General features: G+C 48.1%; 1 protein-coding gene across 2 annotated transcripts in view; it reads left to right on the top strand.

The window, feature by feature from the left end:
• Window positions 1-27,436, top strand: part of SLC25A17 (solute carrier family 25 member 17) — a 65,906-nt gene that overhangs the window by 16,506 nt on the left and 21,964 nt on the right. For both annotated transcript variants that reach the window (XM_075009616.1, XM_075009607.1), the window contains exons 2-3: window positions 5,770-5,830; window positions 13,949-14,015. In XM_075009616.1, the coding sequence (XP_074865717.1) occupies window positions 5,770-5,830; window positions 13,949-14,015 (128 nt within the window). The remainder of the gene's footprint in view (window positions 1-5,769; window positions 5,831-13,948; window positions 14,016-27,436) is intronic.

Genomic DNA, 27,436 nt, shown 5'->3' with positions numbered 1-27,436 from the left:
ATGCTAATGGGGCGCTGAATATGTATTTCAGCACTTATTAGTAAACTTCGAAATGGCCATTTCGAAGTTTTTCGCTAGTCTAGACATAGCCTGTATCTTCAAGAACAAGTCCTGGTGCACCTTATAGACTAATATATTGGAGCATAAGCTTTCGTGGGCAAAGACCTCCTTCATCAGATGCATCTGGTGAAGCGGGTCTTTGCCCATGAAAGCTTATACTCCAATATATCTTAACCTATAAGGTTCTAGGGGACTTCTTGTTCTCGAACATACCACCTTAACCATGCTCTCCTTGAGCTATGCCCAAGTGCACACATTTGCCCTGTTGGCTGTAATTGACTGTTGCTACTTTATTTGCCTGTGCTCAAACATTGTGCCTACTCTCCATACAGAGTACCACACTTAAATTTAACAACCCCATCATACTCTTTTACAGATCGTTCACATGCTGAATACCCCCTAAACTGAGCATTACCTATGAGAGCAGCCTGTAGATTTAATCTTCCACTTCTTGTGACTGTGCACAGGGCAAGAACAGCCCAGTGTTCTGCTATTGACACAACCTACACAGTTTTTCATTGAAATGCAGAGTGGAACCTCAAGGTTCCTGTTCTTTCCTTTGATTTCCCACATGTGGAGACTCGGATCCAGATCATCTCATATCATAATAGCTCTGTAACAGTTCCTCATGCTTCTACCAACCTTTTCTGCTTACTGCCTCCAATATTCAGTGCAGGTTGCACCTCTCAGGTCAGATACTCTTTCATCCAGCCATATCCGTGGTGGAGCAGGACAAGAGTATACTGGGCTGGGGCTGGTGCCAGAGCCCTGCTTATTACCTGGTAGCAGGACCAGAAACAGAGGCCCCCTCACCCTGCGGTAAGTGGGGTGGGCAGGGGCTGGAGCCCCTTGGCAGCTCCAGGGAGCCTGGACAGGGTGGGCTGGAGCTGCAGCAGCCCTGGGAGTGCAGGGCTGTCTTTGGGCAGAAACCTTGGATCTCCCCTTGTCAGGCAGACTGTCTTGTTGGGGACCTGTCAGGTCCTGACTATGCTGGACAAGGGAGGTGCAACCTGTACGGTTATGCTTAAGACTAATGTTTAGTCATATTTTTAGTAAGAATCAGACTGGTCAAGTGCAACAAACAAAAGTTCATGGTCTGTGACTGGTCCATGGCATTTACTCTACTCTATGTCCCTAGTTAAAACTTCGGGGGAAATGGCCTGGGAGGTTCTGTGGGTGCAGGGTAGGTGGGTGCTCATGGTTTGGGGGTTGAGTTGGAGGCAGCAGGGCTGGGGCAGGCTCCTTACCCACCTCCTGACAAGCGGTGACCTCCAGTTCCTAATTCCATGTGCTGCCGTGGCTCCACTCCAAACCCCACCTGTGCAGCTCCCGTTGACTAAGAACCACAGCCAATGGGAGCTGTGAGGCCAGTGCCTGTGGAAGGAGGTAGTATGTAGAGTGAAAAGCTGTGACCCTCCTGCCTAAGTAGTCGCTCCAGTCCCCAGTCCTGAGCTCCCAACACCAAAATTCCTGCTGCTGGTCAGAGGAGACCCCTTGGCCAGATGCACTGGCTGCTGCAGAAGTGTCAAAGCCATGGATCTGAGAATTCCATGACAGAAACAAAGCCTTAATTATACCAAAAAACCAACTGGAATACACACAGATAATTCCCAGTATCTCTTGCCACCTCCAAGGGGGCAGAATAGGGTTTGGATGGGTGTTTAACTGCCTATTTTCTGGGTGTGGTTTTTTTTAAGTTCAAATTTTGCCAGACTTGATGTTCTGGAAGACTACGTGTTACCATACAGGGGCTGTGGCCACACTTGGCTAAAACTTTGAAATGGCCATTTTGAAGATTATTAATGAGGCACTGAATTGAATATTCAGCACCTCATTAGCATTGGGACACTTCCGGCCACGGCACTTCAAAAGCTCTGCTTTCGAAAGCGAGTGGCTACACAGGGGGTCCTTTTCAAAAGGACCCCGCACCTTTCAAAATCCCCTTATTCCTAATAGCTGATAGGAATAAGGAGGTTCCAAAGTTACCAGGGCCTTTTCGAAAAGGGGCCCCGTCTGGACAAGCCCTGCGGCAGCGAGCTGCGTCAATTTCGAAGTGCCGTGGCTGCTGGCATTCTAATGAGGTGCTGAATATGTATTTCAGTGCTTCATTAGTAAACTTCAAAATGGCCATTTCAAAGTTGTGGGCTAGTGTAGACATAGCCAGGGTGATTTTTTTAACTTTGCATTTGTGACTTTTTTTGAGTAGTATTTAGTAGTATAGGGGTGTGTGTGGTTTGGTTTGGTTTTTTTTTTTTTAAAAAAAGAAATAGGCTTGCAGATCCAGCAGGGCTGGAACTTGGAACTATGGGTTTGGGGCAACTGATGGTGCTGCATCACCAGAAGAGGCTTAGGAGGGGCTCCCATGTCAGGATCCTGTGGCAGGCTTGGTAGGTAATGCAGCCACACTGATCCAGCTGAGCAGTTTCAGTCAGTTCCCTGACTGGCCTTAACAAGAAGGCTATGATGGGGAGCTGTATAAGCTATAAACTGCCTACCTGTTGCTGCCCTGGACCCTACTCATGACCCTGCCTGTCTCCTGAATCTCAGTTTGTGCTCTGGCCTATTGTGGACCATGGTCTCATGATGCCTGACTCCTGCTTTGATCACTAGGTCTGACTACCCTCATCCTGATCATGACAGTTTGCTCAGATTCTCTTCTCCTCTACCCCAAATATATCCATGTCCTCTGTAAATGATGGCAAGCCACCCTCCAGCCTTGGATCCCCAAGTCACCTATCTGTAGGTGGAGAACATTGCAATAACAAATAAGAAGAGAATATAAAAGATCTTCCCTGGCAATTCTTAGGTTCATAAAGCAATTTCAGCACTTGTAAATAGTGAAGTCATTTACTGTATTTTCTCCATCTCCCTTTTCTTATTACCTTGTACCCAAAACCTACATTGCTTTTTAATTGGAATATATTGGGGTCATAAACTAGCTCTTCTACCTGATACACTACGTAAACTTTGTTATGATTCAGTGGGCAAATGTTTGGTCTGCTTGAAGGACAGACCTATGCTATGCAGTGTCAAAGCACAGGCTCTGTGTGAGAACTAGCTCTGTCTCATGATGAAGTGGCATTGCTCACTGCAGAAGCACAGCCGCTAAACAAGAAGCCTGCTCCCTGGCAGGGAGAAACAGCGACCCAAGGCACAAACGTTTTCTTGGCATTCCCTCAACCACATGTAGATATAAAATTAAAAAAGTCACTCTTGCTATCACTTGGATTCAAGAGGGAATCTTTCATGTTGCTGCTTTGTTCACAGATTGTCTGTGAGCTATGAGGTTGAAGCTGGAGAAGATGATGATACTTACAGGCCACTTTTTGAGTATTAGTATTACAATAGTGCCTGGAGACCCAACCAGGTTGGGACCTCGTTGTGCTAAGCACTGTATAGTAAAAGAGCTTACAGTCAAGATTCAGCAGGGTAGTGAGACAAATGGTGGAGTAACTACAGAGAAAAAGTAGCATACGCTGAGCTTAGCATCCACCAGCTGCCAAAACTCCCTATCTCCTCCCACTCCTGACTGCCATTGCATGCTGGAAGGGTGAAGGAAGAGGCAGGGTGGAGGTGGAGCAGGTCAGGATGGATGGAGCCTTAGCGAAGAGGTGAAGCTGTGGTGGGAAGAGGCAGAATGGGGGCTTAGAAGAAGCGGGAGTGGGAGCCAAGGCCTGGGCTGATTAGAAAATTAGAAGCTGGCACCAGTGTTTACAGGATCCAATGGTTGTGTTGCACAAGAAGCAGAAAATATTGGCCATGATTTCACTCATAAAAATACATGGTGAATTTTATGTAATGGACTTTAATTTCCTGAATTGGAATTTGGCTAAGTACTGGAATTGACTTGCAAAAACTGTCAATTTTTAGTGAGCATGAAAATCACTATTGTCTCTTTGAGAAGGCAAAGACTCCCATAACTCAGTAGTGCTTTGTATGGTCCTCTAGGACATGATTTTGATTCTAATTGAGAGGAGTGAAGGCCATTTAATTCTAACATCCCGTCTTCCATCTGTGACAACTCCCTCATCAGTCCCCTCAGGGTTCTGTGCTTCCTGGCAGGTTCTAGTGTGTGCCTCAGAGACTCATCAGGGCCTTTTTGCTGCCTTGGGCCTTTCCAAAGGCAAGGGTCTCCATTTACTGAATAGTACTCATCATAGGCAAGTCCCAAGTGGGGGGAGCAAGCCCCCTTCAGCAGGGGGTTTGGGTTGCTCCAGGTTTGAACTGCCATAGGGCAGCTCTCCAGTGGAACGGTGAGGGGATCCCAGCCCCCCACACTACTCTGGACTCCAGCCAGGGACTGTAGGTGAGAGGCCACTGATGGCACTTTACTCCTGCCCCAAACAGTGGCCTTTTCCCTGGGCCACATCTCCCACTACTTCCCACTAGCACCTTCCCCCATACCTGGCTGTGCCTCTCTGCTCTGCTAAACCTCCAACTTCTCTTCCTTGTGCACTTCTCAACTCCTTTCCCCTTCTGCCTCAGGGGAAGCCTTTTATAAGGAGCCCGAAGGCCTTAACTGGTAACAGGTGTCTGATCAGCTTTTGTTTCACGCAGATTCTTAATGAGCCCCAGCTTCCTGCCCTGACAGCCAGGCTGCACACTCTGCCAGCCTAGGTGAGGAACAAAAAAAGCATTGATCTGGCTCCCGGCATACTTCCCTCCATGAGGGTCTTCTACATTGCAGCTGGACCCCTTTCAAATTGCACCAAGACATCACCTGTACATGCTCATGCTTCACACGCTCCCCTTCCCCACCTTCATGTCCTGCCCAGACACCAAGTGATGGGACCTTTTGCCACCAGCAGTGGGTGGGGAGCCCTGGTGGGCCAGCCTGTGTTCTACCTTTGTCCCACAGCCTGCCGAGGACATCAGCTGAAGGATCCTCCATAGAGTGGTGAGCATGGGTGTGTACTTGGCACAGTTCACCTGTCCTCAACACTTGTTCCTTCTGTGGTGTGAGGGAGACCCTGACGTACATCTTCCTTGAGTGCACCAGGTTACAGCACCTCTTGCAGCTCCTCCAGAACTTCCTGTTGGGGTTCTGGCTGTACTTCTCCACACACCTCCTGATCCTTTCATACTCATTCATGGCCCCACAAAGTTGTGGAACCTCTTTGTCAGCCTCCTGTTGGTTGTGGCCAAGATGGCCATTTGCAGGACCAGGAAGAGGGGTCCCATGTTTAGTGGATCTCCCCTTGCACCCGCCCACATTCTCAGTCCCCAGTTGGACCTGGCTCCTGCAATATTGCATAAATGTTACCAGACTTGTACGTATGAGGTAGAAGTAAGAATGGAGAAATGAACTAGTTCTTTTATCTGCTTACTAACATCAGACTTCTAAAATCTTATGCTGAGGAAGAGCTCTGCCATCATTTCCATTTATTTGCAGTTTGTTTAATCACATTTGAAAGCCTTTTCTTTAACTCTGTGACCAAAAGTTTCCAGTTGTCATCATCGATAACCAAGGAGTTCATTTTCTGTTTGTTTAATTTTGGCATGCTGATTACTCTTTATCTTATTCAGCAAATTTTGGTGTGACTTTTATAAGGGTTAACACAAGGTCATTATTAAGTAGTTTTAAACAAAATGTAGTTTAGCTCTTAATTCTGAGCTGTAATGTCACTGAGAAATTTGTAGAAATTGCATATGTGGCTTCTTATAGACAGATACAAAAAATTGCTAATTAACCATCTCAATATTTTTCAGGGCAGTGTGACTGCAATGACAGTGTTTTTTCCTTTGGATACAGCTAGACTTCGACTTCAGGGTAAGCGTTGAAACACCACAGTCTCTGTGGTTCCTATGTTCTGTTTCCATGTTGGCACTTCTGGGCATAGTTGCATAGGAATTGAAATGGATTGCGCTCACTTCTTGTTAGTTCCCTTTTTGCCTGGGTGTGATCCTTAAAGCCCTGCATGGGTGCTAAATTTGCGTTCACATCTGTATTCAAACAAATTGTGGATATTTGCAATGACCTCTGCAAATGCAGATATAAAGTGAATGAGTATTTTGTCGATTTGCAAGGTTCTAGATACAAAATTTGTATCCACATCAGCATCCATCTCTAAAAATGAGCTGTGGCTATCTGCAATGATATCCAAGGATGCAGATACCCTCAGATATAAAGCAGGTATCTGTGGATTTGCAGGGCTGTAGTGATCCTGCATTCTCCTTATGCTTCTGGTACACTGTCAGTTGTTGCTGGGCAGATCTTCAGTGAGCTCAGCCCTCTGTTCATATCACAGTCTAAAATGATTGAACAACATCTAGGGTTTCAGAAGTCCTCCAGAGCATAACAGGATTTTGTTAGCCCTGTCTCTTCCCTGAGTTCTCATCCCCTGCTGGGCTGGCTTCAAGTCCATCCACGCCCTGTTGTCAAGCCCTCTTCCCGGGGCTTTCTCCCTCAAGACTTGGTATGCCTACATTTCCAAGCTTTTTTTCAATGCCCAAAAGCTGACAAAATAAAAATTGACAGAGGCTGTTTACTTTTGCTCCTTCTATTGACAGGTAATGTCAAGATTGAGGGCATCATCAACAGCATGAGCCCTGTGGCTCTGTATCTCATGCTATGTCTAGATTGCAGGGTTTTTGTAGACAAAAAACCCATGGAGCGTCCAGATTGTGAAGCATGTTCTGTTGACAGTAAGTGGACAGAACACGGCACTTTAGTTGACTGCTTGCCACGAGGAAGAATGCCTCTGACAGAGGTCTTTCAACAAAACACTGGTTTGTACATTCCCGGGGGGCCATCTGTTGACAGAAAAGGACACGATGCAGCTGTCCCATAAGATACCCGGTCCACAGCATTCAGCACTCTATGGTTCCCACCTCTGGCCCCTCTTAAAGCTTCAGGGAGCCTGGGGAACCCTGTGGCAGAAAGCTGAGCGCATGGGAGCAGCCAAGCAGCACGCTGCAGTCCCCCACATCCTCTCAGCCATATCTTACCACACCGCAGTGACATGGCAGGGTAGCAGGGATCCTGAGACCCTCTAGGGCCCCCATGGGAGCAGCCTCAGGGCTCCCAGGATCCTCCCTGGGGCTCCAAGAGGCATGCCTGGTCCTGGTCCACCCCAGACATCAAGGACTTCCTAGATCTCTGGGCTGAGGAGAACACTCTGCAACACCTTCGGGCCAGGCACGAGAATGCAGAGATCAGCGGCTGCACGGCCACTGCCTTGGCCAAAAGAGGCCATGCCTGCTATATGTTGGAGCAGGTCAGCGTGAAAGTAAGAGTTCCATCAGGAGTAGATATGTGCCCAAGGATGCTGCCTGATGCTTGGGGGCAGGACCACCAATGTGGCCCTACTAGAGGGAACTGCATGCCATCCGGGGGAGGGGATACATCACCCGCTGGCCTGAGCCTTGATGCTGGGTTCAAGGCTCCCCCCACACTGCAGCAAGAGCCCCCAGAGGAGGAAGAGGAGTAGTCAGCTGAGCCTCAAACCCTGCTGGAGCCAAACTTGGAAGCCAGCAGCCTGTCATCTCCCTGGACCCAGTCCCCAGCAGCCAGGCCGCATCTTGGGTGTTGCTGAAACTGGGTGAGGGTGCCTCTGGTGAGTACCCCACACGTCACACACCCAGGGTGTGGGAGGTGGTTGCAGATGGGGCATGCTGCAAGTGTTGCTTGGCTGGCCTGGGACTTCGTGCTGCAGTCTCAGCACGTGGAACCACGTGCAGCAGTAGTGTCTACCACCCAGACCCACCAGACAGCCTCTGGGCATGAATGACATCCTGCTGCTAGGTGCACAGCAGGCCGGATGAGCCTCAGGCCCCTGGGGAGGGAGGGGCACTCCCAGCATCTGCCATGACTAGAAGCAGGCTAGCCGCAAGGGTGCCAGCCTGACCCCAGACACACTGAGGAGTGTGGCACATGGGCGTGCCTGCAGGTGTGAGGCAGAACCCACTCCTGTAGGCTGTGCTGTGAGCTGCAGGTGGGTGGGCGGCCCCTGGGAGGGCCATGAGGGGACCCTTCTGTGGCCGACACCCACCATGGCTGCTAGCTTGGCGAATCTGGGGTGGGGTGGGGTGGGAGGATGATGTGGCACTGTGCAGGCCACACATGGCTTTGCTTCCAGGACATCCCCATCCTTTGGCCTGGGGGGTGTTGGTCACTGTACCTGGTGGGAGGGAGGGCCTTAGGACTGCACTGAATGAGTGTCTCTTCTCCTTGTGTTCCTTACAGGTGGACGTATGCCATCCGAGTGCTGGGCCACCTCCACCTTGCCACCAGGCTGAGCCTGCATCTGGAAGAGCCGTTGGAGGGCCTGTGAGGACCTCGTGTGGGAGCACACTGCCACCCTGTGGGCCATCCATGGGACCATGTAGCACCAGCTCAGGGTTGACGTGGAGCTGCAGTTGCAGACCTGGGCCCAGCTCACGTCTCGTTTTGATCGCTGTCACCAGCGTCTAGCAGGACATGCTGTCTGCGCAATCTACGGCCACCCCTGCTGCCCTGCACCTGCCGGCCCAACCGCATGGCACCCTGGACCCCTGCCTGATCCTCTGGGCAATGTCCATGGCTCCTCTTCCAGACCCCCCTACCCACCCAGACCCTGCCACAGCCCCTTCTCCTCCATACCTTCCCTTTCCCCGGGCCCCAAACCCACTGCAGGAGGGGATCCTGAAGCTGATGCTGCTCGGGGTCCCACTCCCCCTTGGGTTCACAGCCCCTGCCCCTGCCATGTTCTGAGGCCCCTCACTCCCATCCTAAGCCCTGCCCTGTCCAAATTCTGAGGTCCCCCCTCCCCTGTCCCAAGCCCCACCAGTGTAAGAAGTTCGTTGGACTTCACTTTCTTGTAAATAGCATTGTATAGTGTTGTTTCTTTTGCACAAGTTATTTTTTGTTGAGTAAAACGTAGTTATTTGTTCACCACACCTGTGTCCTTCGTTCTACACCTGTCGGGGAGGGGTGAAGGGATGAGAGGGGGTTGTGGTGGAGACAGTAGGGGGTACGAGCCTGAAGCCCCCTCTGGGGAGGGTTATTGGCACCCTTGGGAGAAGCTCGCCTTCAGGATCCGCAAACCATCCTAATGCGCCTGGTGGATGGCAGCTGTGCCTCACTGCTTGTAGGCATGCCCCTGACAGCCAGTGGCCACCCCCAACCTGGGGAGGGAGGCCTCCCTCCCTCTTCCCCTACAGAATGCTGTTCTGAATGCAGTAAGCCCCAAGAACTTGGTTGATGTTAAGCTCCCCAACACTGAGGTGGGTGACTAGGCACCTGAACCATGTCTTGAGGCAGCCAAAGGTACACTTGGCCTGCATCCTGGCATGGTTCAGGAGAGAACTGAATAGCTTTATCAGCTGCATCCCCCATGATGCAGAATGGCATCTGCATGTCCCCAGCTGCCAGCTTATGGTGGTGGACAAATGTGCCCGTCTCCAGCCTCTGGCACAGACTGAAGTTGCGCAACATCCCCTGCCTGCCCACCAGACATAAATGTCCATAAACTGTCCACAGTGAACCAGGACCTGCAGCACCATGGAGAAGTAGCCTTAGTTGTTGATGTACTTGGCTATGCTATGCCCCAGGGCATGGATCGGGATGTGGGTCCTATCAATGCCCCTGACACAGTTCAGGAACCCCAGGGCAGTGAATCTGGCCATGACTTTGTCAAGGTCTCCCAGACTGAGGACCCTCACCCCCATAGCAGGATTATATTCATGGCTGTCATGACCTGCAGAGGGAGGCAACTGAACACACGTGACAAGGACTGAGGGAGGAAGTCCCTGAGCTCTGGTGGTGTCCCCGTCTCCCTCCCACTCCTTCCCCCAAGCTCTCTGGGAGCCCCCCATGAGGCCTCCTTCCTACTCCAACCCCACCCTTTGCATCCCTGACTCCCCTCTGAGGATCCCCCTTAGGCAGGAAACACCCTCCCCTGCTCCTGGGCAGGGCCTGCAACCTGAGAATGTGTTACCTCCATAAGGAGGGCCCCTTCAATGGACTTCCCCACACCAAACTGGTTGCCCACTGACCAGTAGCTGCTGGGGGTGGCAAGCTCCCAGAGGGCAATTGCCACCCGCTTCTCCACGGGGATGGTGGGCCACAGTTGGGTGTTGTATATCCAGAGGGCAAGGTCAGGCCAGGCACAGAGCTTCAGGAGGGTGGCCTTCTGCACATAGAAATTCTGGAGCCGCTGCTGGTCATCTCATTGCTCCATGACCAGCTGAAATGGTGCAGTGTCTGTGCACCCAGAGGGGCAAGTGTAGGTGTGCATGTCCTGCAGCCAGGCGTCTATCCCCAAAGGTGCTCTGGGGCTCACCCTCAGTGAGGAGGAAGAGGACAGCTATCAGAAAGTTCAGGAGCAGCTGCAGCATGTGCATGTGGAGCTATTGCAAGCCCTGGGGCAGCTCTGCTGGCATGGCTCCCAGGGACCTGCTGTGTCACCCCCAAAGGCAGTGCAAGCACAGAGGGCACTGGGAGAGCCTGCTGTCCCTCTCAGGGGTAGGTCTGGCTGCATGGAGAGGTCCCTACAAGCTCCTGGCTCCACAGGGCTCCGGCACCAGCTTCCGGGAGGAAAGGGAGACCAGCTACTCTGTCTGACATTGTTCTGGGTGGTGGTTTTGTTGAGAGAGCACCTGGCTGTCTGGCTGCTCTCTGTCAACAGAGCTGATCGCTTTTTCTACATACCTTGGTGTCTGGGTGCACTGTCAACAGAAGTTTTGTTGCAGGATATCTTCTGACATAAGCTTCTGCCAACAAATCCCTACAGTCTAGATGTAGCCCCATAGTGCAGTGCTGAGGGAAGGTAGAGCTGATCCCTGTGCATCTTGGAATTCTCTCTGAATTCTCCCACAGCATCCTCAGGTGCTGCAAGTGGCATCTTGAGTAGCTCTGTGAACTCTGTGCTGAGGAGCATCATTCAGCTGTCAGATACTTCTCCAGAGATTTGAAAGGGGAGGGGTGCATACCTGCAGGGCAGCAGAGATCAAACGTTGAGCAGAGCCATTAGGGTAGGCAGTGTGAGATATTGACAGGCTATGTCTGCATGGGCAGCCTCTGTCCACAGAAGTCACTGTTGACAGAGAAATCTCGGCAGTACCTTTGTTGACAGATTGCGTCGACACATAAAAGCAGATTGAAAGAGCAATCCGCTCTGCCAGCAAAGAGCAGCCACACTGCCCTGCCCTGCCCTTTCTTGATAGAATGGCTGACCAGGGAACTGGAAGCCCTCTCTGTCATCAGAACTGTCTACACAGGCACTCTGTTGCCAAAACACTGTTGACAGAGGTGCTATTCCTGATCAGGAACAGGGATAACACTGCTGACTGAACAGCTGAGTTTTGTCAACAAACTCTTGACAGAGCACTCTATGTACAGTGCTTCTGCAACTGTGCTCAGACTGACATTATACGCAAACAATGCCAAGTGAGAGACAATCTCAACTATGCTGAACGCTGTGCTGTCCAGAGTCTCAGAAATAACCCAGACATTATAGTCAAACCAGCTGACAAAGGGGGTGCTGTTGTCATCATGAATAAGTCAGACTATGAACAGGAGGCAGCCAGACAACTCTCCGCTGATCCCACTTTGGAATTCCAAAAGAAACTACACCAACTACTTAAGGAAATCCCTGCTGCTACTTGGTGTGTCTGAGTGAATAAGGTCCCATCTGAGCACCAACCTGGATTATTCTATTTGCTTCCCAAAATCCACAAAACTGGAAATCCTGGATGCCCTATCATTTCAGGTATTGGCAGCTTTACCACTGGACTATCCAGTTACATGGACTTCCTCCTCAAACCCTATGCCACCAGCACTCCCAGCTATCTCCGAGATACCACTGACTTCTTGAGGAAATTACAAAATATCGGAAAAGTTCCTGACAACACCATCCTTTCCATCACGGATGTAGAGGCTGTGTACCCTAATATTCCACACAAAGACAGATTACAAGCGATCAGGAATACCATCCCTGATGTCACCGCAGTCAATCTGGTGTCTGACCTCTGTAACTTTGTTCTCACACACAATTATTTCCAATTTGGGCACAATTTATATTTCCAGATTAGTGGAACTGCTATGGGCACCCACATGGCCCCACAATATGCTAATATATTTATGGCTGACCTGGAACAACAATTCCTCAGCTCTCGTCCCCTGTTACCCCTCCTCTACTTACGATACAGTGATGACATCTTCATGATTTGGACCCATGGTACAGAAACTCTGGAAGAATTCCGCAGAGAGTTTAACAATCTGCAACCCGCCATCAATTTATGCCTCGACTACTCCGCGCAAGAGAGACATTTCCTGGGCAGTACAGTACAAATCGAGGATGGCCTGATTTGTACCACACTCTACCGGAAATCCACTGATCGCTGTACTTACCCACACACTTATAGCTTCCATCCTGCACACACAACTAGATCCGTTCTTTACAGTCAGACCCTTAGGTACAATCGCATTTGCTCTGATCCTACTGACAGAGACCGAAAACTACAAGATCTTTACCAAATATTCATAAACCTGAATTACCCACCAGGAGAAATAAAAAAACAAATCGACAGGGCCAGACGAATACCCAGAGACGAGCTACTCCAAGATAGGTCTAAAAAAGCCAAGAACAGAACACCACTGGTCACTGCCTACAGCCCCCAACTCAAACCACAGCAACGCATTATTAAAGACCTACAACCTATCCTTAACCAGGATGCCACACTCCAGAAGGCCCTAGGTGACAGTCCTGTTCTCTCCTCCAGACAACCTCCCAACCTTATGAGAATTCTCACCCGCAACCACAGTTTATACCGCAGGAACTCCAGTACTGGAACTTTTCCTTGCAACAAAGCCTGTTGCCAGCTTTGTCCATGTATCTATTCTGGAGATACCATCACTGGACCTAACCAGGTTAGTCACAGAATCATGGGCACATTCTCATGTTCCTCAACTAACATCATATATGCCATCATGTGCCAACAATGCCCAGATGCTTTGTATGTTGGACAGACTTCAAACTCTCTTAGACAAAGAATGAATGGGCATAAAACAGACATAAAAACACTCCTGATTCACAAATCTATCAGTCAGAACATTAATGGAGTGGGCCATTCTGTTAAGGACCTGAAAGTGTGTGTCTTACTGAAGAGGAATTTTCACAACAGTTTGGAAAGAGAGGCTGAACTTTTATATTCAAATTCGACACACTAAGACGTGGTTTGAATCGGGATGGGAATTTTCTAGGTCATTATAGGGGCGCTTATGCATACTTGCCTTTATCAAATTCTTGACTCTCCCCTCCCCCTTCTGCCCCTCTACTCTCTGATTTGCTCACCTTGATAATATTTTTCTGATTTGTCAACCTTGATTACTGTTTTTGGTTCTCTGTGCCTTAAATATTGAATCTGTTCTGGTATGGCTATGATCTGAAGAAGTGGGGCTGTCCGACGAAAGCTCATCACCTAATAAATTATTTTGTTAGTCTTTAAAGTGCTGCTGGACTGCTTTTTTGTTTTTGATAGTATATAGACTTAGCACGGCTATCTCTGTCACTTTAGCAGTGTTGATGCTCAGTGAGTTTTGTTGACAAAAGGGCTTTTCTGTCTACAGATGCTGCCCATGTGGATGTGGCCGTGGAGGCCAGTTCTGTCGAAAAACAAGACAAAGCAAACTGTAGTGTTTTCAGTGGCTCTTTATTGCCAGAAGTTTTTCATCATCGGAAGTGGGCTTTTCTCTGGACAAAATTCGCATCACACTGAAATGCGAATGTACTCACTGTTTTGTTGCCAAAAGGCAGCTTTTGGCAGCAAAACTTGGTAATGTAGACATACCCTTTGATGTTTTGTTCGTTTTGTTCCAGCTGTCCAGACAGATTCTCTCTTAAATTCAGTCTCCTTTTGGAGTAACAAAGTTCCACTAATGGTTAGTTTTCTCTCTCTTGTTTTACAGTTGATGAGAAACGCAAATCCAAGACGACACACACAGTGCTACTGGAAATAATCAAAGAAGAAGGCCTGTAAGTATGTGTGTTCCCAATTTTATTGACTAAAGGTAAACCTTCAGAAGAGTGTGCATCCAGTCAGTCTCCATCTATCTGGCTGTACCAGTCTCTTAATTTGTCTGGATTCTTTGGGGCATCAGTTTCTAATTATACAGGTTCAGTCTTCTTTAAGATAACCTATATACCTTGAATAATAGAATGTTTTGGGATAGGTTTTCCAGTCATTCATTTTTTTTTCTCACCCACCCACCTGGAGAACCCCGCAAATGTCTGTTTGGACCCAGAATGGAGAATCAGGATGACCTTGCTTCCACAGAGCTGTGCTGTAGGAGTTGCATGCCTGATCACCAGACTTTGTTGAAAAGGATTGACTAACAAGTAAATGTGCATGTAACCTTCTCTTGGAGCACTTTGTCCAAGAATTCCTGGTACTTTACACTAGAGTTCTCAATCCTAGCATCCTACCCAAATTCCAGTTCACCTCATAATATTTTGCCCTTTTCAGACTTTACATATGCAGTTACTGTTGGTAAAACTACGGATTTATTTGCACTTCACACTCCCATTGACATAGGTAATATGTCTCCTTCAAGAAGCAATAGTCAGATTGACTGAAGAATTCTGTTGACCAAGCATGGGCTGCACTCATAGGTGTACATTTTTCACATCCTTGACGGACTTAATTTTTCCAGTATAGTCCAGGGTTAGGTTAAATACTTTCTCTTTCCCCTAAAAATATAAGAGGAGTGAAAGAGGAATCCGCTGACAAGGATGGTAGGATTTTTATGACCTGCAAATCATGCAGGATCAACAATAAAATGTGCATAAGGCTCTGGGAAAGCAAATGCCAGCAAATGAGTTGGCATGAGTGTGCATTTCTTATAAACCAGTTGGTATAATCTTTGCTTCACAGTTCTGTATTTCCCTTACCTACTCTGAGGAACAAATAGAAAATGTAAACAGCTACAAAAATCAAGGAGCTCACTATAATAGAGAGTTTTGAAGAAGTAACACTTGGATCTGAAAGACTGTAAAATTAAGCTTTGTACTCTTACAGCAAAATTGAATATCCAGTTTCTTCTTTGAGTGCTTGCACATGTGCATTTCATTTTCTGTGTGTGCGTGCGTGCGCGTGCGTGCGTGCACGTGCTGATACATCCTAAGTAGTAACTTTTCCCCATATTGGTATCTGTAAGGCTTCACTTTTAGCCAAAGACACAAAGGGTAGAGCTGCCTCAGTCCTTCTCAATTCTTTCTAGCCATGGTAGTTGGAGTGTATGTGCTCACCACCTTTTCCCCATTTTCTTATGAAACATTTTGGTTTTTTTAACTACTGTATATAAGTTTAGTTAGTGTACTCACTTTGGCAAATGTTTGCTTGTTTTTGTTTGGTGGACTTTTTCAACCTGTATACTGTGGCGTGTCTAAGTCTCCAGTATTTAAGGTAAACATGGCCTGTCTGCAGGGTTTAAGTCCAGGGAAGTTAAAACTTCAACACCTCCTTTCGAAACTGCTTTATGCCTCCACTTGGTACACAGGGCTTCAGACTCAATCCACACGGGACTGTGCTGATAGACTCGGTGGTATCTCCTCAGTAGAGGAAGCCAGAGAAATGATAAACTCTCCTCTAGTATTGCACAAATGGCAGAAGAAATCTGACCACTAGCGCTCTCCTAGCCAGAGGAACCTCTCTTCATTCGGGAGGGTTAGGACCATGACACCGCAGGAAAAGGGTTGCTACTGAGGTTAGAATTCCAGGCCCAGCCAGGTATGTCACATACTTGATTAGCACCATATAATTGTTGTCTCCAGCACCAACTTTGATACCAGGGAGACCAACTATATTACCAGGAACTTCTGCAGTGTCAACCCAATTTTCAGTGAACGCTTTGGAGCATCTCTTCCTCTTGATATAGATGACATCTGATATATATGTGGTAGCTATAGACCCCATTTGCTTCTCAGTTCCAGGCTCACCTTTGCTGCAAAATAGGGAGGTACTAGTTCTGTCCATTCATGTAATTTAACCTCTGGTACCTGTTTCCTCCTGGTACCATGAGGGGCTGTGCAGTTTTTGGTACCTTTGGGTGGAACTGGGAGGTAGTAAGGCCTAAGGCCTATACAACAGAAATGTTAAAAGGGCTGAGGTATGTTTTTGGCCCCTCAATGTTTTATTGACCCTGCATTATCTTGTGGAGTCCAAAGTGTGACCTGCAAGAAGTTCTGCAGTGGTCACAGTGCATGGGATCAGGTTTGCCTCCAGGGAGCACTTATTAACAGCTCTCTCCTCCTCCTCCTCCTCCTCCTTTCAACATTGGCTGTGGTTGGTGTGCAGAGCCCACACGGGGCTGGCTGAGAGAAGTAGTCATTTATGTGACTCCCTATTCAAGCCCCAGTCTCCCATGTGCCAGCCATTGTGGGTCCTCTCGGAGATAATACCCAGCTGAGATAGGAGCAAGAGTATGTTTGCCAGCCACGGGGGAACTCCACAGGAATATGAGTAGCAATTACTGGGGTGCCCTTTCCCATCCTGGATCTATCTGCCTCCTGTCTCTGAGTCTTAGTAACACTCCTTGCTTCCTCTTTTATCCGTCTGCTCACCTAATTCATAGCAAGCTTCTGCCTTCCAGTTGATATTGACAGGCGCCAAATCCTGTGCTCTGTATCAGGACAGACAAACAATACCATCAGCAAAAAAGCTTCTAAGGCTTCCCCCTCTGATCTACTTGTCCTTCTACACTTCAGTGTCCTGCTACACTTCTCAATAGTGTAGTAGCCTGGCTTTCTCATGATACTTACTCGTGGAGTTGGAGGTGGTATCATAGATACTCATTACAGGAGACTTCAGGTTTCCCTTTATGCTGATTGTGGTGTTGGCACTGGCATACTCACAGGACCTGGACCTGGATGCTTTGGGGCTAGTCTCTGATATATTAGATCCAAAAATGGCTTTTTTGGAATCCTCAGGGTGTTCCTCCAGATTGTAGATCAGCGTGAGCAATAATTTTTGATGGGGGGGCCACTCCAAGATTTTGGTATATGGTGAAGGGCCTCATTTTTCTGTGGAGGGTGTGGGGTCTGGGATTGGGGCTGGGTGCGGAAGGGAGCTTGGAATAAGGAGCTGGGTTACAGGATAGAGTGTAGAGTGTAAGAAGGATTTTAGTTGGAGGAGGAGGTTGTGACTTGGGATGGGGTATTGGGGTGCAAGGTGTGGGAGGGGCTGTAGATCTAGGAGAGTGTTCTGGCCTGGATGAGGGGTGCAGGAGTGGGTGCAGGACCTGGGAGGGAGTTGAGGTGCGGAGCCAGAGGCGAGCTATGGCTGGGAGATGCTTACCTAAGACTTCCCTGCCTGCCCAGAGCCCCAACCCACTGGTTGTTCTTTGTGGCTCTCTGTGTTGTGGAGGAGGGCTTCAGGCCAGTGGGAGCTGAGAAATTTTGCTGCACTGCCCCTGCCCCCAGCAAAATCTCTTGGCTCCTGATATCCAGAAACCAGACAGTGGGAGCTGAGAAATTGTGCTGTACTGCTTCCTGGTTTCTGGCCAATAGGAGCCGAGAGTTTGTCAAGAGTGAGGGCAGTGCCGGAAACTGGCCAGTGGCAGATGAGAGATTTTGGTAGGGGCAGGGGCTGCACCCAAAGCTCTCCCACGTGCACCCCTAGGGGCTGGCCACAGGCTGGATTAAAAGGCTTTGTGGACTAGATTCGGCCCGCAGGTCACATCTTGCTCTCCCCTGTTCTAGATCCTCATATCCTGCACCTTCTAGATTAAGTCTATGGCTCTCTATCTAGTGCCAATTCCAGTACTCAGTAAGTGGTAGAATTTTAATGTCCAGCATCTGTCCCATGTGATTAGGAAGGTTGCCAGGCATCAGTACAGGAGGACACTATGATGCCATCTCTGAACACTTCCTTACCTTCTACTGCTGAAGCCACTCTCTCTGAATTGCCCTCCCTGGTTCCTGACAATTGTAAGATGTGTAAGGCTGGTCTGTGGTTGACCATCCCAGGAAATGGATTGTTACTTTGAAGTTGAAAACATGTTTTCAAACAGCAGAAAGCTATCAACCAAATACTTACCTCATGAATAAGTCCCTGAGAAAATCATGCCTTTAGTAATTCATGGCAATGTAATGGTAAAATACAGAATTTTGTGGAATATACATGACTGCCAAGTCCCCCTTGAACTGCTGTGATTTTTCCAACAGCTGGGAGCGGAAAGCAAGCATCCATCTGCACCAGTCTTGTGCTCCGTGTGGCTCCCAGCATACCAGAGCAGCACCATGTCAGAAAATAGTTGAAGGGGAGAGGGTGTCTGCAGCTGGTTTATGTGACAAATAGTAACCATTGCTGGTGCCACCCATAATGTGCTGTGAACCACATCAACCACAAGAGTGCCTTTCACGGATGCCCATTTCTACCCTTTGCTGTTTGGAAAAAATAGTGGTATTAGTCTAATTTGTCAATTTCTGTGCGGTTGATTAAACTGGAATTTTCACAAGACTCTGCTCATGAAATGGTGAAGATTCTCTGCGTAGTCCCCATGGAAGGGTATGCCTACCTTACAGGCTTTCATATACACTTGACGTGCTTTAATCTGGCAACTTTGGGAAATTGGATGTGTGCTGCATATGGAATTTTCTGGACTATAGAAGGTGCTGTGAAGTCTGAACATGAGGGAGCTGGAGAACTCACTAGACACTCTGCTCTTGGGGGCACGTGTGGCTCTTGTCAAAGTTTGACTCAGACTCACAATTTATCAGACCACTCTGTTTTATTAGCAAAGCCGCTCTGCTAATACATTTAGAAGTGAGCCCCCCGAGTGGGGCTTGTGTCTCTTAATTTATACAGTTTTTTGGAGAACAAGTTACAGAGAAGTTACAGACAAAAGAAGAAAAAGATTTTAGTCACCACCCTTCGAGATCCCTGAGACCAGTCACATATCTTCAATTACCTGCCACCCTTAACAATCTCCTTAAACAGCTTCCAGTTAACTTAACTAATTGCCCTTCACACCTTCCATTCTGATGCCTGCTTCTTAGACGTGCTGGCTCCATCTTAATTGCTTCTCCATTCAAAAGCTAACTGTCCCTACGTGTGCTCCCTCAGATACTTTGTAACATGTTCTGGCATGCCCTCTCATATACAATGTATCCAGCATGTCCCCTTATACAACGTTATACTTATACAATGTTATTTATACTTCCACAATCCCCCCTTTTGGTCAAGGCTACGCCCATGACCAACGACTTACTGGATTCCATACATCAATCGTTCTTTTTCATTTCTTTCACTGGTGACATTTAACAACATTAGATTAGCACTCTGGTTTGATCCCAGGTTGAGAGGAAGTTTATCTTTCCATACCCGGTTTGCCATTCTCCAACCTTGTTTGAATAGTCCCATACACCATCGGACACGCTGTATTGGAGACAGCTGCTCCTCCCTAGATTCAGCCCTGTCCCATTACACACCCAGCACTAGTGGCCCTTTCCTTTCACCACACTTATAAGTTTAGGAACATAAGTTTTTCCCAGCCCCCAAGTGTCATTTTCCTTCCATGTCCTTTTAAGTGGATAGGGTTCTCCAGCAAGCTCTGAGGAATTCAAAGGGATTGCCATGGTGGGGATACTAGCTTGTGAGTGAGCTGGGATGTGGCTGCAGACCCAGCAATTAGAAATATTCAGGATCTGGGCTATCTGCACCTGTTGTTGGATGAAGAATTGTCACTGTCACTCTGGATTCCCCAGACCCTCAGGACACAGTAGCTGAGGATTAAGCTTTTCCAAGGACACATGTTCGAAGCAGGACCCTTTCTGGTTCTGACAACCCCTTTCGAGGGAACCGCAGTCACGGTTTTACGTCCACCAGGCAGCAGGCGCTAGGCTCACTACTGCTTCTTGTTTGTTGGGTCCTGCTGTCTGCTTACCCTCTGCTTCTGGCAACCCTTACGAGAGCGCAGATTGTAAGGTATTGCAGGCTGTTCCTCTTTGTCTTCTGGGGTTGAAGCTGGTTCTGCGTGGTCTTGCAGAGGTGCTTGGTCCCCTGGAGGTGGCGCTGGCTTACACTGTGAGGCGTGGATCCATGCAGCGATGCCGGATAATTTCACTGCTGTCTGGGTGGTGAGCAGTACCTGGTATGGACCCTTCCACCGGGGTTCCAAGGCGTGCTTCCGGAGGTGGTGCCACAGGTAGACCCAATCACCAGGCTCAAGAGTGTGACAGGCAGCAGAGGTGGGTTCCGTGGGCCAAGCTGCTCGCACCTGCGAATGGAAGGAGCTCACAGCTTGCATTAACCCTTTGCAGTACTGGAGGAGCATGCTGTGAGTTAGGTTTAGGTCTGGGACTGGGGTAATAGTAGCCATTGTTCGCATAGGGCATCCCATGATGATTTCAAATGGACTCAATTTGTGTCTCTGGGATGGGGATGACCGAATTTCCATAAGGGCCAGTGGTAAAGCAGCTGGCCAGTTTAACCCTGTGGAACTACAGATTTTTGCCAGCTTATTTTTAAGCACACCATTTCGCCTTTCAACTGCCCCTGCACTCTGTGGATGGTAAGGGCAGTGCAACAGGTGGGTGACATGTAATACCTGGTTTAGATGTTGAACAATTTTTCCAGTAAAATGTGTTCCCTGGTCACTAGACAAAGTGGCAGGAATTCCCTTGGTAGGGGTAAATGTGGTTTAACAGACATTTTGCAACAGACAATGAATCAGCTTTGCGACAGGGAAAGGCTTCAATCCAACCCGAAAATAGACATATTATAACTAAAATGAATTCATATTTCTGACACTTTGGCATTTGTACAAAATCAAGTTGCCAGTGTAGGAAAGGTGCTTGAGGCAAACCCCGGAACCCTTGTGTTACTTTTACAGATTTGCCTACATTGTGGCTTTGACAAGTAACACAAGTGGCACAGTGGCGGGTTGCAAAGGAGCTGAAATGGGGAGCCCACCACCCCGCCTTACTCATAGCAGAGACCATCCCCTCCTTGCCGACATGTGAAACACCATGTAGCAGGGCGGCTAGAGACGGGTAGAGTGAGGGGGGGGCTACAAAGGTACCGGTGGGCGATCGCCAAAGGGAATCAGAATGCAAAGAGCAACCCAAAGCACTCCAGGAGTCTCTCTCTGTTTCTGGGGCAGAATCCTGGAGCTGAGCGAGATGAGACAGGGATGGTGGCGTTACAGAGACAGAGAGGGGACCAAGAAACGCTTCTGGTGAAGGTTTTATAGTGGCGGCATGTTTTGCAGCAGCATCAGCAAGTGCATTACCTTTTGCCACCTCGGTGTCTGCCACTGAGTGGCCAGTACACTAAACAATTGCCAAGGCAGACGGTAGTAAAACTGCATACAGGAGGGCGGCAATGTAGGGGCCATTCTTGATAGGGGTATCAGTAGAGGTAAGAAAACCTCGAGCCTGCCAGAGGGTGCCAAAGTCATGCACAACCCCAAAGGCATACCGAGAATCAGTAAAAATAGTGGCAGAGAGCCCCTTGGCTAGAAAGCAGGCACAGGTTAGGGCAATCAGTTCAGCCACCTGGGCAGAGGTCACAGAGGGTAAAGGCTCAGCTTCTATGGTTTCAGAGAGAGAGACCACAGCGTACCCTGCAAGAAGGTGGCCTTGGTCATTTCTATAACAGGACCCATCAGTGAATAATACCAAGTCAGGGTTAGGGAGAGGTACATCTGAAAGGTCGGGGCACGGGACAGTGATAGCAGCACTAGGTAAAGGAAGAAGGGTAGCAGGGTTTAACCGGGAGCAGTGCTTAATAGTGATATGTGAGGCTGAAAGCAGCAAAAGTTCATACCTAGTGAGGCGAGCAGAGGAGAGGTGAGCAGTGTTGCGTTGCAGAAGGAGAGTTTCCACAGAATGGGGAACCATGAGAGTGAGAGGAGAGCAGAGGACAAGGGACTCAGACATCTCGACCAGGCGCGCTGCAGCAGCTACAGTGCATAGGCAAGGGGGTAAACCCTGGGCTACAGGGTCCAAGGTTGCAGAGAAATAAGCCACTGGGAGATTTCTGTCACCGTGCTCCTGAGTAAGAACCCCAAGGGCACAAGCAGATTGTTCGTGACAGAAAAGGGTAAAAGGCTTGTCATAGTTAGGTAATCCTAAGGCAGGGGCAGAGGCTAAATTCTGCTTAAGGGAGATGAAAGCAGCATTTGCATCAAGTGGCCATGGCATGGGGTTAGGTACAGAGGATCGAGTGAGTTCTTGGAGTGGTTTAGCCAGAGAAGCATATTGGGGAATCCGTTGCCTACAGAACCCTGTCATGCCTAAGAATTTTCTGACCTGGCGTGGAGAGCAAGGCTGGGGAAAGCTAAGGATGGCTTGTACCCGGGCTGGAGAGAGTGTACGGGAGCCCTGGGAGAGAAGGAAGCCTAGGTATGTGACAGAGGTTTGGCAGAGCTGCAATTTTGTGCGAGAAGCCTTATGACCCTTGTTCGCTAAAGCTGTGAGAAGTGTTAGTGAATCAGTTTCTGAGGCAGACAGAGAGGGGGAGCACAGGAGTAAGTCGTCCACATATTGGATCAGTGTGGATCCTGATGGGAAAACCCGATCAGCGAGATCCCTGGCTAGGGCTTGAGAAAAATAGGATGGACTCTCTGTATACCCCTGGGGAAGGGTAGTCCATGTATATTGCTGACCCTTGTAGGAGAAGGCAAAGAGATACTGAGATTCAGAGTGAACTGGGACAGAGAAGAAAGCGGAGCACAAATCTACAACAGTAAAGTGGGTTGCATTTGGAGGAATAGACGCTAGTATTGTAGCGGGGTTAGGAACCACTGGAAAAGAAGGTATGACAATACGGTTAATAGCTCGAAGGTCTTGAACAAATCGCCACGATTTGCCATCAGCCTTTTGAACTGGGAGGATAGGAGTGTTACAGGGGCTGGAACAAGAGACGATAATTCCTTGTTCTTTTAATGCAGATATAACTGGAGCAATCCCAGCCTCTGCCTCAGGATTCAAAGGATACTGAGACAGGCGAGGCAGAGGTTTGGAATTGTCTACAGTAATCCGAACTGGGTCAGTATTTAATCGGCCCACTTCAGATGGGTGAGATGGCCATAGGGAGGAAGGAACCTGAGAGATTAGGTGCTCTAGGGACGGAGTTAAGGGACAGCAAGGGACCGGAGTGGAGAGGGAAGTTTCAGACAGCAGGGAGGCTACAGAATCACATAAGGAAGACTGAGGGATTTGCAGATAGACACCATCTGGGGAGCAGTAAATAGAAGAGCCAAGTTTGCATAGCAAGTCCTGTCCCAGAAGGTTTGCAGGGGTGGAATCAGAGAGGAGGAGTGCCTGGTCCTCAGAGAGGGGACCGACCTGAACAGACAAAGGTTTTGAGAGGGGAAAAGAGGTAGGGATCCCTGTAATGCCAACAGCAGACACAGATTTTCCAGACCGGGGAACCACAGGCAAGTCAGTGGTGCGGATTGTAGAAAGAGAAGCTCCAGTATCAACAAGGAAAGGGAGAGAGAGATCATTTACAGTCAGGACACATTCTCCAGTAGGGGACAGAGGTAATAAGGGAGCTAAAACTTTCTGAGGTTCCCCAGCATCCCGTCATTGTTGGGGTGAAAAATAGGGTTGGGGATCAGCTGGAGGAACCAGCGGGGGGTTCACTTGATTTCCCATACAATTATTAGGTCGTCTTGGACACTCTCTTTTCCAGTGTCCAGTCTGTTTACAGTAGTTACAAACCCCAGTTAATCCAGCCCCCCGCCCCCTTCCGCAACCCTGTCCCTGTCCCCGGTGTGGTCTGCTTAGCCCTGAATAATGCTGTATCTGCAGAGCCATTAACTTTTGGGAGGACTGTTCCTCCTTTCCTTTTAAAGTGCGGTGGCAATGCTCTGCTACTGCCAGCAATCTGTCCATGGTTTCAGTCTGCCATCCCACACTTATTCGTTTTAACATGCTGCCTGTGGCAGGGAGAAGACCATCAACAAATGCATGTGCCAAGGCCCCCTGCCCATTTACATCAGGCTCTTGAATTCCTGAATGTTGTAGGAAAATATCAGTTAGCCGGGACCTATAGTCACCTGGGCTTTCTCCTTGCCCTTGCTTACAGCAACGTATTGCTGTCCAGTTTGTTTTAGGAGACCACACTTTGGGAATGGCTTGATGCAGGCACTTCCAAAGAGCCATACACCGGTCTCTGTACACCGAATCTGGGCCAGTACTTTTTATGGTTGAGTGGCATGCCTCAGCTGGCCAGTCTGTGGCAGCCAACCATTTATCATAATAACTGGCAGGAGCTAACAATTTGTATAGTTGGAGGAGATCTGTCTCAGAGGGTTTATAGGTTTCACAGATTAACAGAAACTCCTCAGCAAATTTGACAGAGTTTTCCTGTGGTTTGGGAAAACCTTTAACTATAGATAAAAGTTCCGTATGAGTCCAGGGCTTATAATCCCATATGGACTCACTATCTCCCATCTTAAGGACTTGTAAGGGTGCCACAACAGTTTGATCAGAGTCTCTCATTAACCTCCCATCAGGTTCTCTTTTCCAAAAAGAGATGTCAAGAGAATCTTTGCAGTCTGCTTTGGATTTCTTCTTCATAATATTTTGCAGAGCTGCGAGGCCAATGAGGGTATCTTCTTCACTTTCATTATCTGTAGTCACTGAAGATTTTTCTTTTTCTGATTTCTTATTTGTGCAGGAGTATGGTGGGGGTCGGGTTTGATCCGGATCATTGCACAGGACTGGGCAAAGGGGAGCGCTCGGAGTAGTGGTGGGAGAGACTGCATCCAATTGAACTTTTAGTTTTTTGCTAGAATTTTTTTTGAGAGAGGTGAGTTTTGACTCAGTCCATCTACGATTTGCCTCTTCCCACCACTGCATGAAGCAGTCTACTTCTCCTCTCTCCAATTTGGTTTTTGGGAGGACGAGTTTGCTTTTTAAAGCGTCCACTCAATCCTTGTCCCAAGAACCTAACAGTGGCCACTGTAATTTGGGGTTCTCTAGAGCTAATTTGGACCATTTTTCAAGAAACCTACAAGAGTCCGGACCCCTCCTAAAATACATAAAATAAGCCAGAGTTCCCTTAGGGAACTGTTCTACCTTAGACTTCTGATTACCCATCCAGGAGGACTTCACACAGCACTCACACAAGAAGGAAATTCGGGCTCGGCAGAGCGGTACCCGGTGCAACACACAGAAAGGAGCCCACAGGCTACTGCCTCAACTGCCCTTGCTTTCACACCAGGGGTTAATACCCAAGGTGTGGTGCGGCTGCAGCTGTGCAGATTCCACTTATTCAGACCGTGGGGACGGGGACCCCTTGGTCAGCCAGTCTCCGGACAGAGATGGCTCCCAGATTCACACACACACCACAGGGAAGACGGATAGACACAAAGACAAGACAGTCCTCAAACCGGTTAAAGCACAAAAATAAAATAAGCCAGAGTTCCCTTAGGGAACTGTTCTAATTACCTGAGACGTCTGATTCCAGAAGCTGGATCCAAAGACCCCTACCCGAACAGAGTGGGAACCAACAAGTTCAATGGCGTAGACTGCGCTGCTGCTGTGTACCTTTCTGTCTTGTGGAGGATCGCTTGGACTAAGCATCCAGGCGCCGGCTGCCACGATCGTCCTGCAAGGCAGTCAGGGATCACACAGCCTCAGCGAAGCCGCTTGCCATCTCGGTGGAACCTCCAAATTGTCAAAGTTTGACTCAGACTCACAATTTATCAGACCACTCTGTTTTATTAGCAAAGCCGCTCTGCTAATACATTTAGAAGTGAGCCCCCCGAGTGGGGCTTGTGTCTCTTAATTTATACAGTTTTTTGGAGAACAAGTTACAGAGAAGTTACAGACAAAAGAAGAAAAAGATTTTAGTCACCACCCTTCGAGATCCCTGAGACCAGTCACGTATCTTCAATTACCTGCCACCCTTAACAATCTCCTTAAACAGCTTCCAGTTAACTTAACTAATTGCCCTTCACACCTTCCATTCTGATGCCTGCTTCTTAGACGTGCTGGCTCCATCTTAATTGCTTCTCCATTCAAAAGCTAACTGTCCCTACGTGTGCTCCCTCAGATACTTTGTAACATGTTCTGGCATGCCCTCTCATATACAATGTATCCAGCATGTCCCCTTATACAACGTTATACTTATACAATGTTATTTATACTTCCACACTCTATACCTGCTGCCACTATGGGAGCAGCGAACAGAAAAGCCTCCAGGCTAGTGCTTTGCTTGCCGCCATTCCCCTCAGCTGGGGGGCAAGGGAGAACAACAGCAGTGTGCAGACCTACTTCCTGTTCCTCGTCTTGGGTTCCGAACCATGGGTGTTCTCAGATCAGGGGCAGCCAGATTACAGAGGTTCTAGGGTATTTCTTCTGGATTATCTTCTTCACCTGAGAGAAAAGAACTCTGTCAGCTCTGCGTGGTGAATAGTCACAAAGAGGTAGCCGTGTTAGTCTGTATCTTCACAAAAAAAAAAGCAGTTCTGTAGCACTTCAAAGACTAACTAAATGATGTATTAGGTGGTGAACTTTCGTGCGACAGACCCACTTCTTCAGATCTGGAAATTCTGTTAAAAGTAAGCGTACTTAAGTTATTTTCTTTCCCCCTCTTCCACTTACTTAGTCCCCCTGCTTCTGTCCTGTGTAGCTGATTTGTCAGTTTTCATTTAATTTTTTCCTATCTTTCTGTTAAATTCTCATTGTGCCAGTTTACTTTTAACAGAATTTCCAGATCTGAAGAAGCGGGTCTGTCCCATGAAAGCTCATTTAACAATCTTTCTTCCAAAGCATCACTCTCTTAAGGATTAGGAAAAACTCCATGCATTGAACATCCACAGGACATTAGCTTGTTATCTGGACCGGACTAAGCAGTTTAGATGGTCTCCTCAATTATTCATCAATTCTTCTGGTAGGATGAAGGGTCATCTCATTTCTTTGAGAATTTTCTCCTAAATTTCTGCCTCCATTTTACCATGGCATGACGTCATTAAGATTTCTACACCCAACAGAGTTTCAACACATTCTGCAGAAGGGCAAACAGCATGTGCTGCTTTCTTAGCCAGCAGTGATATTTGCAGGCCTGCATCTAGGTCATCTTTTCACCAATCATTATGCTGTTTCCAGAGCCTCAAAAGTTGATGTTCACTTTGTGAGGGTTGTATTGAAATTGCTGTTCAGCTAGGGTCTGATATCTTCCTCGATGTCGTACTATTTGTGAGTCCCTGGAAATGGAATGGATACATACAAACACTTGAAGAAAAAAATATATATACTTGTGTAGTTAATTATTCTTCGAGATAGATTGTATATATCCATTCTGTGACCCAGTCTTGTTCACCCCTACATTGCAGTAAAAATTACAGACTGCTGGTATGAAGGAACATGGGGTGAGCTCCACCCTTCATATCTTTAGGTGGTGCCACAAGCGTCTAAAGGGCATGTACACTGCCCTAATG

The sequence above is a fragment of the Carettochelys insculpta genome, chromosome 1, assembly GCF_033958435.1.
Source record: "Carettochelys insculpta isolate YL-2023 chromosome 1, ASM3395843v1, whole genome shotgun sequence".
Classification (NCBI taxonomy): Eukaryota; Metazoa; Chordata; order Testudines; family Carettochelyidae; genus Carettochelys; species Carettochelys insculpta.
Note: the sequence above shows the minus strand (reverse complement) of the source record. Positions and strands in the feature narration are given on the sequence as shown.